The sequence below is a fragment of the Ambystoma mexicanum genome, chromosome 5p (genome assembly GCF_040938575.1).
Source record: "Ambystoma mexicanum isolate Mex_15411 chromosome 5p, UKY_AmexF1_1, whole genome shotgun sequence".
In the NCBI taxonomy this organism is placed as follows: domain Eukaryota; kingdom Metazoa; phylum Chordata; class Amphibia; order Caudata; family Ambystomatidae; genus Ambystoma; species Ambystoma mexicanum.
The window spans coordinates 939,061,598-939,072,917 of NC_090930.1; the positions used below are offsets into that span (position 1 = coordinate 939,061,598).

At 45.2% G+C, this 11,320-nt stretch overlaps 1 protein-coding gene across 1 annotated transcript in view; it reads left to right on the forward strand.

Moving 5' to 3' along the window:
- APCDD1 (APC down-regulated 1) overlaps positions 1-3,924 on the forward strand; it is a 76,663-nt gene extending 72,739 nt beyond the window's left edge. Inside the window, exon 5 of the mRNA XM_069613377.1 lies at positions 2,747-3,924. Within this exon, the coding sequence (XP_069469478.1) occupies positions 2,747-3,201 (455 nt within the window). The 3' untranslated portion in view covers positions 3,202-3,924. The remainder of the gene's footprint in view (positions 1-2,746) is intronic.
- Positions 3,925-11,320: the final 7,396 nt, after the last annotated feature.

Genomic DNA, 11,320 nt, shown 5'->3' on the forward strand with positions numbered 1-11,320 from the left:
CTGAGCAGATTTCCACCAAATGTTTATGACTTGCTGGCATGTATGAGCCAACTGGAGTGTTTTGCTCAGTTTGGTGGAGATCTGTCCACCAGTTTTTGGAGAAAAAAACACACAAATTCTTCAGTATTTTTACTCATGTATATTTTGACACATTAATTTGCAGATCAACAGTTTTGATCTGAAAAGCTCTGATATAATTGGCCGAAGACAAAATAATGCAGTTAGGATCCGTTTCTAAAGCAACTACAACTGTGCCACCTCCATCATAAAACAATCATAACTTGGTCAGCACCATGCACTGATTATGTACTGATTAAGATTCTGCATTTGCAAACACATATGAAATGTACATAATCAAACTGTGAACCTGATTTCAAAAACAAATTGGACACAATTTAAAAAGGCGAATGGTTTGATTATGTTTCATGTGATGCCAAGAAGAAAATAACTTTTATGGTTTCTCACGATTGCGGGACAACACAAAAAGCAGCAACTGTGAAAAAGTAAATAGAAGACTCAATTTCCCACGGGACCTATCATATGGGCAGATGGCTCCAGTGCATGGTGGTAACCGCGTAAAATTTTGGGTATATATACAGGTCTGTTGTTTGCTATATGTACACAAAAAAAACTATAAAGTTATGGAGGGTTTGAACAGGCTTGAAAAAAAAAATCTTTCACCTGAACTGTGAAAGAAGGATAATCCATGTGTGCCAAGTCACACATTCCACAACACCACCTAGTAGCCATCGCTGGAAGTTCACCTCCATTCAGAGCCACATAGGCAAGGCATTGTGGGTATGAACATTACCTCAAATGCAAGCCTTTTTTCTCCAGGAAATTGTTTTTATCTTAGAGGGCAGTGCTACTTTATACATAGCTTAAATAACCCAAGACATTTTGCAAGACAACTACATAGCTGGTTTCACACTTATTAGTGATCATCAGTGCAGTATAGTCTGGACAGCCTTGTGGTTGGATCATTGGGGCATGTATACAAAACGCCATTAAAGTTATGGGGAGTTGAAAAAGCTTGAAAAAAGTCTCTTTCACCTGAAATGTGAAAGTAGAAAAATGCTTGTATTTGAGCTAATTTGCATGCCCACAATGCCTTGCTGATGTGGCTCTGAACTGGAGGTGAATTTAAAGAAGCTGCACACTTTCTTTGTAAGAAAGGACAGGTCTCTGGTTTGCTGGTCATGTGATTCTTTGGTTCTGGCTTTTTAATTAGTGCCTGCACTGCCAGCCATGAATGTAATAGTCATGTGCCTATGCATCTGCGGCCTTTCTATTCCCTTAATTGGGCACAATAGATTACCATCCTCTTGCTCTCCAAAGCTATGAGAAATATGTGAAGGGGAAAATGGCATTAGACCAAAGGGATATAGGACTCCATATCTGAGGTCTGTATGCAGACCCCTTGACCGTAAACAGCTTGGTCATGACTTCTGTTTCCAGCTACTCGCTCACACACATAGTCAAGGAGATTACCATTTGCATGTTACTCGACCTTGCTGGCGAGTATCGGGTTGTTTGGAACTTTTATTTGATATTTACTGCAAACAAATTCTGCATTTGTGTCAACATGTCTGTGGATTGCGTTTGCTAGCCTTTCCTATTCATTTGAAACCACATTTGTCTGAGAACATGCTGGTTATGTGGCAGAGTTGCTGATCTCTACCCACGATGATGATGGCAACCCTCCCAAGATGAGCTTGCAATGGTCCTCTACCCGCCCGCCACATGCAAGCCGTTCACTCGCCTTAGGCTCGAGTTCAGGGGAATGTTGCTGTACAAATCAGCAGAAGAAAACGGATGTTTCTTCACATGTGCACTGGGGCACCCTTACACACCCCTAAAAATGAAATGAGATCTCATCGGCTCCACTTGCAAGTTGAAATCATAATTTGCATCATAAGCAATTCCATTTACATCTTAATTACCACTGAAATAGCTGAGTGTATGCAGCAGATATTTTTAATCTCGACAGGGCTGACTCAACCTTTTATCAATCCAAAGTCAATAAATGGGTGTGAGTTGACCAATAACAGAACCTATTATTTTAACCGCAGTGTATAATTCAGTTTGTGGCGTTCATTGGGTACATTTTTATTCGGACCATGAATTGTAAAATGTATATTCGCACCCGGGAAAGGCAGATTGACCAATTACAATCCGCCTATTCCCAGGCACGATTGTGCCTTCATCGCCTGCTACAGGTGAAGAAAAAAAACTGTAAACAAAAATGTCTGCCGCCATAAAAACAGGAAAGGGACTAGGTCCCTTTTCGGATAACAGCAACCATTTTTTAACATGTTTTCTATGGCTGCCGACATCCGAAAGGGGGCCTAGTCCCCTTTTCTATGTTTATTGCAGCAGCCATTTTTTTACAACTTTTTTATTTTCATTCCGACAGGAGATCTGCTTGCACTGAGCAAATATCCTGTAGGAATAAAAAAAAAAGAAAAGTATCCGCAGTCCAGGAAATCCCAGGGTGCGAATAACTTTCACACACCACCGCCTGGGAGGACATGTTGTTTAATGGCCCGCAGCCCACACTGAAGCCCTAGCTTCACTCAGGCCTACCAAAGCTTGGGCTGGCCATTAAACACCATGTCCGCCCCGGCGGCGGGGCTTGAAAGTTATATTAAACGCTGTCCTCACTGGCTGTAAGACTGAATTTGGTGATTCCTGGAGTTGAAATAACACGTGGTTACAGGTTTTTCTGTCTTTCTTTCCTTTCTAGTCAACCACATGAAGGTCACGCCTATGGATCTGGCTACTGCTTCTCTGCTGAACGTCTTCAACGGGAATGAGTGTGGGGAAGAGGGCTCGTGGCAGGTGGGAGTGGAGCAGGACGTCACCCACACCAACGGCTGTGTGGCGCTGGGCATCCGGCTGCCTCACATGGAATATGAGCTCTTCAAGATGGAGCAGGATGCCAGGGGCCGATATCTGCTGTACAACGGCCAGCGGCCCAGCGATGGCTCCAGCCCTGACCGGCCTGAGAAAAGGGCCACATCTTATCAAATGGCCCTCGTACAGTGCGCTTCGTCAGCGCCGAGAGTCGCAGAGTCCCTGGAAGAGCACCAGAGAGGCTCCAACAGGAGCAGCGCGTCCTACAGCCCATGCAGTTTCCTCTTCCTTAGCGCCATGACAGTGTTTATTTGCTCTTTTTCACATTGGAACATTCTCAGCTAAAAGAAGAGAAGGAAGAAAAAAAATAAGACTGGTCGTGACTTGACTATACAAATGGGACTCCGCCTGATGGACTGATGGAGGCTTCTCTCTCTGCGAGGAAAGAGGGTTTATTTACTTGATGCACTTGGACGCCTGGAAGCTGTGGCCTCTTTTGGCATTCCTCCCTACCATCTGCACCCCCTACCCGCCCCCAATTTGAGGTGTCTGCTTTGAACTTCGCCCGCTCGATCGCAGCCTGACATGACTGCACAGCAGTAATTGCACTTTACGACTGCAGACAGAACTTTTTGTGTATTATTGTTAATGTTATATTTTTAGGGTAACACATTTCTAAAGAAAATGCCCGCATGAACTTCACCGTTTTGTTCCCACAATCCCCTCTCAATATTGTTTACCCTCCCCTAACCCCGCCCAGTAGTACTCTTTGGATCTGGGTCGACTGATCAGTCATTGTTTTGTAAAATTGCATTCCTTACACAGGACTGTGCTGTATATATGTATATATCAAAGACAGAAGGATTTATCGAGATATGGCCTTCGGGTATGAAACCAAAGAGAGAAAAAAACAAAATATACCTTCTTTGCTATGGAAATGCTCAGCGGGAAATATCTAAATTAAAAATGTAAATTAATTTAAAACTTTTTTTAAACAATTTGTTTTATAAGCTTGTTAAAATGTAAAGATTTAGTGGAGCTAGCTGCCCATTAAAAAAAAAATAATAAGCTGTGTCTGTTGCTTTAATTTTGAAACGCCTCTATGGCTTTTTTGTATGTCTGTCAAAGAGGAACAATTATCCACGTGACTTCATGAGCATAGAAGATGTGCTAATTAACACTTCAGGGCACCTGTGTGGGGAAATCATGGGTTGTCCTCTACAGCAGTTTTTTGAATTGGTCTTAAAACATGCCTTAACTCGGTAGTCTTCCCCATGGACTGTTGCTCCTTCTCGGAAAGGTGTATTCATTTCTGTGTGTGCCGTATGGTGGCATAGCTGGAGGGGCGGAGGGGTGACCCCCAGTTCTTTGCACCCCTATCCGGGATCCTGGTGCCCCCTTTCAAGCTCGTGGAATATGACACAGTGCCCAACGAGGAACCGTTCGCCCCCCTCTCTAGCACTAAGCCTGCCACTGCCATTGGCTTACAGTCCCAAGGTCAGGGGTCTTAATGCCAGAGTCCAGCATGCTTTGCAGCAGTTCATCCAGGTATGCTGGTACTACAGGTTCACACCTGTTGCCTATTCCTGAGAGCACAAGAATGGGCCTGCGTGTAAAGCGCCTATGCTGATTGGCTTCTAAGCACTTGCCGGGCCATTGAACAGAGTGAAAGTATCAGATGAGACAGTAGAAGAACCCAAAACCCGCAAATGACAAGAAAATAAATGGGACGCTCTTTTGAGACACGTGTTTAGGAATAGTCTATGGCGCGTATGGTGGCGTTAAATGTGAGCACCTCTGTCCTCCTGCTGACACGTTTTGTGATCTTATGCAATAATTGGGAACACCTTAATGGAAGGTCTGTGGCCCCAGCTCTCTGTGTTATCCACGCAGCTCAAATGAATCGCCCCCGTGCGCAGCTCTCTGTGTTATCCACACAGCTCAAATGAATCTCCCCAGAAGTGTTTGGCGGTAAAGACCCATATTGGGATCCTGTGTTTCTCTCTCATCACTGCCAATGTTAATAAGTTATTTCAGTCTGCCGTGCTTTTCTTTCCTCCACAACGCCCTCATACTCTCTCAGCATGGCCTCTGCCCATTCACCAGAGCAGAGATGAGCCCTGACTCAGCTGCTCTATAAACCCTCGTTAACTGCTCTCATCCAGTCATGGGTTCTCATGTCGCAGTTTTCATGTCCAGAAGGTAGTGTTGCTAGTTACAAAGTCCGGACTGCACATGGGTGTTCATAGTGCCATGGAACCAGTTGACAACTGTGTAATTGTGCAGGGAAAAGGAGGGGGATCTAATTGCATAATATGACCACATTGCATTTAAATTTGTAATTTTTCTGAATCCAAATTCATATTTTCTTTAGTTAGATTACCGTAGACGGATGTTTTAGGTCTTGGACTACATCTCCCATGATCCTTTACCATTTACTATGCTGGTCAGGGCTGATGGGAGTTTTAGCCTACAACATCCGGCGATCCCAAGGTTGCAGACCCCTGTCTTAAACAGATGCCACTGGTTAAAGCGATTGGTGTCCTCACAGACAATCCTGAAATATAATTCGCCTGCAGCAACTTGGAAATGTCCCTGAATCCCGCTGTATGTGGGTGCCCGACAAAGTCAAAAAGTGGCTTGCACCTACGGTACTACCCATAGGGCGCAACATATTTCCAAGCTTCCCAATGTAATAGTAGTTGCCTTCACCAAAAATATGCATGCTGGGACTTGTAATGCTTATAGTGTTGGAAAAGGTGAACCTACAAGTACCAGAATGCAGAGTTGTTTGCTTATACAGTCAGAAATGGATAAAGGTGTAAAGATGGATTTTGGCATTGGCACTGCGCGGCAGTGCTCAGCAGTACTTATTGACAGCACTGTGTGTGCCGTTTCAAATGAAAAAAGAGGAACTTAGTTTCGCTGGTAAAACAAGCACGTTCCCATTAAGAATTGTACTTTTTTCTGGTATAGTTCCAAATAAAATAAACAGTCATTTCCATGACTATTGTATCACACAGATTTCATGATATTTCACTGAATGTATAGGACAGAAACGGTGCACTCATTCGCACTCTTTTCCATGCGGTCTTCTTTAAAAATGTAATATTGTTGGGGAAGATCGAAATGCTGTGCAAATGCAAATGACGTGAGTCGCGGCATCCCGCTACTGTGTGTGCCAGCCTAACATGTCAGCCAAACTGCAGAGAGCCTCTCAGAATTTCCCTCCAAGCACATTCGCCACACTTTGCTTTGGCAGATACTCCCGCCACTGCCGTCGAGCCTGGGAATTAGGAAGTTACATTACCCTTCTGAAAGGCCCAGAAGGCCGAGAGATTAGTGGGGGGGGGGGGGGGGGGGTTGGGTCGTATATTTCCCCCTGGCAGGGGTGGACTGGCCCATAGGGAACTCTGGAGATTTCCCAGTGGGCCTCTGCACCCTGGGCCTCTTTTGTGTGGCATTTCCAAATGTTCTCATAGGAAAAGCATTGGGCTTGCTGAAAATGTGTCATCTGGGGCCACTTTGAACATTATTTCCAGGGCCTCTTTTGGTCCCCAGTAATTATTTCCAGGGCCTCTTTTAGTTCCCAGTCCACCCCTGCCCCCTGGCCGTGGACTTTGGCATATGTTTCCTGTTTCAGTGGTGCAGCACCCTGGGGCTAGTGGGAGGGTCCACCGTCACATTCCTTTTTAGCGGCGGTGTACATTGCACCTGCGGGGCTCTGGTGCAGAAAGGGAAAAAACAGGTGCCTTCGGTTGGGGAGGCTGTGCTCTCAGGTCACGCGCGCCAACGTATAATGAAAATATGCTGCCCCAGAAGCAATAACAAGGCCGCGAAAGCAACGCCTCCATGAACTATGCGTCCAGTGATCCCCTTCCTGTGTTTCCCAACTCGCCAGCGCGCGCCACTGGGGGTTAGACCAACAGGGCCAGGATTAGGGAAACATACATTCCATACGGTCATTGCTGGATTATACCTGTCTGAAGCCAAGAATTCCTTTTCGTATATGTTATTTTTATACTAAAGGGAAACAACCCTTCCCAAGTTGTTGTCTTAAAGTTAAATCACCTGAGACGTCCGAGCGACTCATAAGCAATGTTTTAAATAAAGCACTAAATCTCCTTTGTAACCTGTGGCTTTTGATCGTCTTTTCTTGACCGCTTGCACCGAGGAGTGAATAAACTACAAAGAACGAGATCATGTGATTTGTTCTAGACTGTTCTGGCAGGTTGGCCTGCCCTGTGCTCTTTCCCCAATCCTTTGCAAAGAGTTGATGTCCAGACGGCCCAGCCATGATATGTTGTGCTGCAGGGGTGTTGCTAGGTCTGGAAAAGATCCGGGGCTACGCTAATGTCGGGACTGTCAGGACTCAGGGCTAGCTAGCATTTTGGTTGTAATCCCTGGGCTTCTATCTGGGGCTACAACCAAAATACTATAGCTCCCTCAGCCCCCCACCCCCTTGCTGCTGTGCTGCAAAGATCCAGGTCTTCCTCTAAAGTCTGTCTACATCGAAGCACGTGTTATTTTTGCTCCTCATAACGAGAGATTTTGCCAAATTACAGATCAGGAGAGGGGGGCTGCAACAGGTTTCATTGGCCCTCACCAGAGTTTTGGCCCCGAGATGAAGGCCATGGGAGTATAACGATGGAAAGCGACATAAAACGCGTTGCAGACCTCCACAGCACTCCACTGAGCTGGAATGTTATGTTATGTTATTGGTACTTGTATAGCGCACTGTCACCAACGGAATTGGTCCCCAGGCGCTCTGACGGATCTGTAAACAGGAAGGGTGGGGGTAGGGTTAGTTGGGAGGAGGGGAGAAGGAGAGTGGGAGATATGGTGTACTGTTGGTATACACCAAGTGCTGGGCTTTGGTGCTAGTATCGTATCGGATGAAGGCCTCGAGTGCTATGTGGGTGAAGTTTATGTGTTGTTGATGCAGTGTGGTAAAGTGTGTGTGGATTGCAGGGAGAGAGATGATTGTGTGCTTATGTGTGGGTTTAACTAAGCAGAAGATTGAGGGTTGGGTTAGTGGGGTCTGTATCTAGGTTCAGGTACTTACGATTCCGTTAGAGTTGTATACCTGTGGGTTCGGATGTTGCTGTGGGTTCAGATGTTGCTGGTTCCTGGTGGCTGACTCGATTTGGTGGTGTTCCGCTGGTCCAACTGTATCCTATTGAGTATATTATGGATTGGTGGGTGCGTCTGAACCTAATCTTCAGGTGTGGGACTGGGTGGGTGATATCTATTCTTAGGTGATCTAGTGTGACCTTGGTCGGTTAAGGCTTTGAGTGGTTCAGGGTTGCGGTCATGTTGATGTGTTGTCCTAGTGGATCCGTCTTGGTGAGCGTGTGTATTCAGACGTTCGTATCCTTCTGTCGTGACTGATTCTTTGATTTCCGTGGGGTGAACATCCTTGAGACTGTTGTTTAGTTGTAGTTTGTGTGGTGGGGCATTGTGCTTCCTGCTTTGTATTGGTGGGCCGTGTGTAGTGATGAAACATTCTGTTTCTCACCCATTGCCTTGGGCCCGTGATGTACTGCTTCCTTTCCCTCTCTATGATTTGTTCTAAGGGCTGATGGGGAAGGTCATAGTTAGGTCCATGTCCTCTTGATGATTCGTTCTAATTTTTCTGTCTTAGTTTGCTATGTTTATTGTCTTTGGTCATATTGCAACTGTCTCCCGTTTGGTCCTTTAGTATGGCGTGGGATATTTACCTCAGCTTTTCCCATTGATTGATCGGTGCGTATCGCGGTCGCTCTACATTCGTTGTTTTTTTGTTTGGTATGTCCGTGCACCTCTGGCCAGTCTTTCTAGTTATGACGTGAAGAGCCAGGTTTTGAGTAATTTCCTGAATAATAGGTGGTTTCTAGTGTCACGTATGTACTTTGGAAGGTCGTTCCAGGTTTTCGGGGCTTGGTGAGAGAAGGAGGATCCTCCAAGTTTTCTTTTGTTGTAGGGCTTCGGTTCCAGGCGGATGTCCATGCTTGATCTGAGCTTTCTTGTTGGTCGATGTATGTGTAGTTTGTCTCTTAGGAACTCAGCGCCTTCGTTGTGTACTGCTCTGTGCGTAATGCACATTGTTTTGAATTTTATTCGTTGTTTTATTGGTAGCCAGTGTAGTGTTTTCAGCGCTGGTGCAGTGTGTTCTCTTCGGGGTAGTTTCAGAAGTAGTCTGGCTGCCGCGTTTTGAATGCGTTGTAGTTTTTTAGGAGTCGTTCAGGCATGCCTAGGTATAGGCTATTGGTCTAGTCTACTTTGGACATGATGAGGGCGATGATGGTGGTCGTTTTGTTGGCGAACGATAGGAACGGTAAGATTCTCTTTGTCGCTCACAGGAGGAAGAAGCGTTTCTTGAGGAGAGCGTTTACTTGTGGCTCTAGCTTGAGATTATTGTCCATCAGAACCCCCAGGTTTTTTACAATCGCTGAGGGTGCTGGGGTAGTCCCGAGTTCCCTTGGCCAAGGGATGAATTGGTTTTCTCCTCCATTTTTTGTGACAATCATTATTTCAGTTTTGCCTGGGTTGATTTTGAGGGAATTGGAGTTCATCCAGAAGAATACTTCGCGGAGGCAGTTTTGTAGCGTTGAGTTTCTTTCCGGGTTGTCTTGTATTTTGAAGATTATTTGTGTATCGTCAGCGTAGTTGTAGCAGGTGAGGCCGTGGCTTTTGATGATTCTGATAAGTAGATACAGGTAGATGTTGAATAATAGCGAGGAGAAGGATGATCCTTGTGGTACTCCACAGGTGGAATCTCTTGGGCTGAATTTGAAGGGTTTCATCCATACAGTTTCCATTCTGTTTGTTAGGAAAGATTTGATCCATAGTAGGGCGGTGTCTGTTATTCCAAGTGCTTCTAATCTCGTTATGAGGGTGTCATTGTCGACTGTGTCAAATGCTGCTGATAGGTCTAGGAGTATCAAAAGCAGTGCTGTTGTCCGAGTCTGCGTTGGTTTTTAGATTGTTCCATATTGAGAGTAGAGCTGATTTCGTTCCTCTCAGTGGTCTGAAGCCAACTTGTGCCTGGTCTAGTAGGCCGTGCTCTTCTATAAACTCTTGGGTCATTTTGTATATGTATGTTTCGAGCAGCTTGGCTGTATACGGGATGTTGGAGATAGGTCTGTAGTTGGAGAGGTCCTCTACGTTTCCCGCTGTATCTGTGAGTAGTGGCCTGATGTATGCAGTTTTGAAGGCTTGTGGCAGTTTCCCAGTTGCGATAGAATGGTTGAGGACGTTCCTGTGATATTCCATGGGCGTTCCTTGTTTAAGAATTGATTTGTATATGTCTGGTGGGCATGGGTCATCGGGGGACCCTGAGTTGTTGCTTTCATTCACCAGTTTGACGAATATCTCCACTGATATTTCTGGAAAGCTTTGTAGTTTGTTTGGGTGCTCCTCCCAGGTGTAGGTTGGGTTTGTGGTCAGATCAGACGGTCTGCTTTGAATGGTTTGTTGGATGTTAGTGATTTTGTTTTTGAAGTGGTCCGCGAGGTCCTTGCAGAGTTTCGTGGATGGAGTTGGTGTGTTGTTACATCCTGGAGGGTTTTTGATTTCGTTTATGATTTTGAAGAGCTCTTTTTGGGTGTTTGGTGCTTCGAAGATTCGGTTGTCGTAGTGTTTCCTCTTTGCTTTTTGTATTTCCTTTTTGTAAGCCCGGTTGTGTTGTAGGAATTTCAGTTTGTTCGCTGCATCGTTTTGTTTTCTCCAATCAAGTTCTAGTCTTCGTTTTTTTCTTTTCATGGTGCACAGTAGTGGGGTGAACCATTTTGCCACAGACCGTTTATTAGAAGAAGCGAAGGGTTTTTCTTTGGTGATGTTGTCTATAGTAGTTATAATCCAGGAATGCAGCAGGGTTACCATTTTGTCCAGGTCATCTTCTTCCATGAATGTTGGGTGTGGTTTGTTTAGCTCCAGGAGTTCATGCAGGTTGACGTTTTTGATGGTTCTCCAATTTCTTCTCATGGTTTTTGTTGTTTTGTCCAGTTGATTGTTTGTTGGCCTGGTCATTTTGATTACGAAGCGGATGATGAGGTGGTCGCTCCAGGGTATTTGAATTGGGGGTGCCGTAGTGAGGAGTAGTTTGTTGGCGAAGATTGCGTCAAGTGTATGCCCTGCCGAGTGGGTTGCTCCTTTGACTAGTTGTTGTAGGTTCATTGCTGCTAGTTGGCGGGTTAGCAATTTTTGTATGGTTGTGCTTTCTCCTTCAAACCAGATGTTGAAATCTCCTAGGACTATGAGGTGATTGTGTTTGATGGCTAGGACGGTGATTGCTTCTGTGAAGGAGTCTATGAAGGTTGCATCGTCGGTTGGTGGTCTATATATTAGTACGAATTTCAAGTTTGTACGTGGATATTACAGCTAGACGTATGATTAGGGATTTCCATTTATCGATGATTAGTGGGTCTTCCAGTTTGATATCCAGGTGTTCTTTGTGAAAGATTTCCAGCCCTTCCCCCTCTTT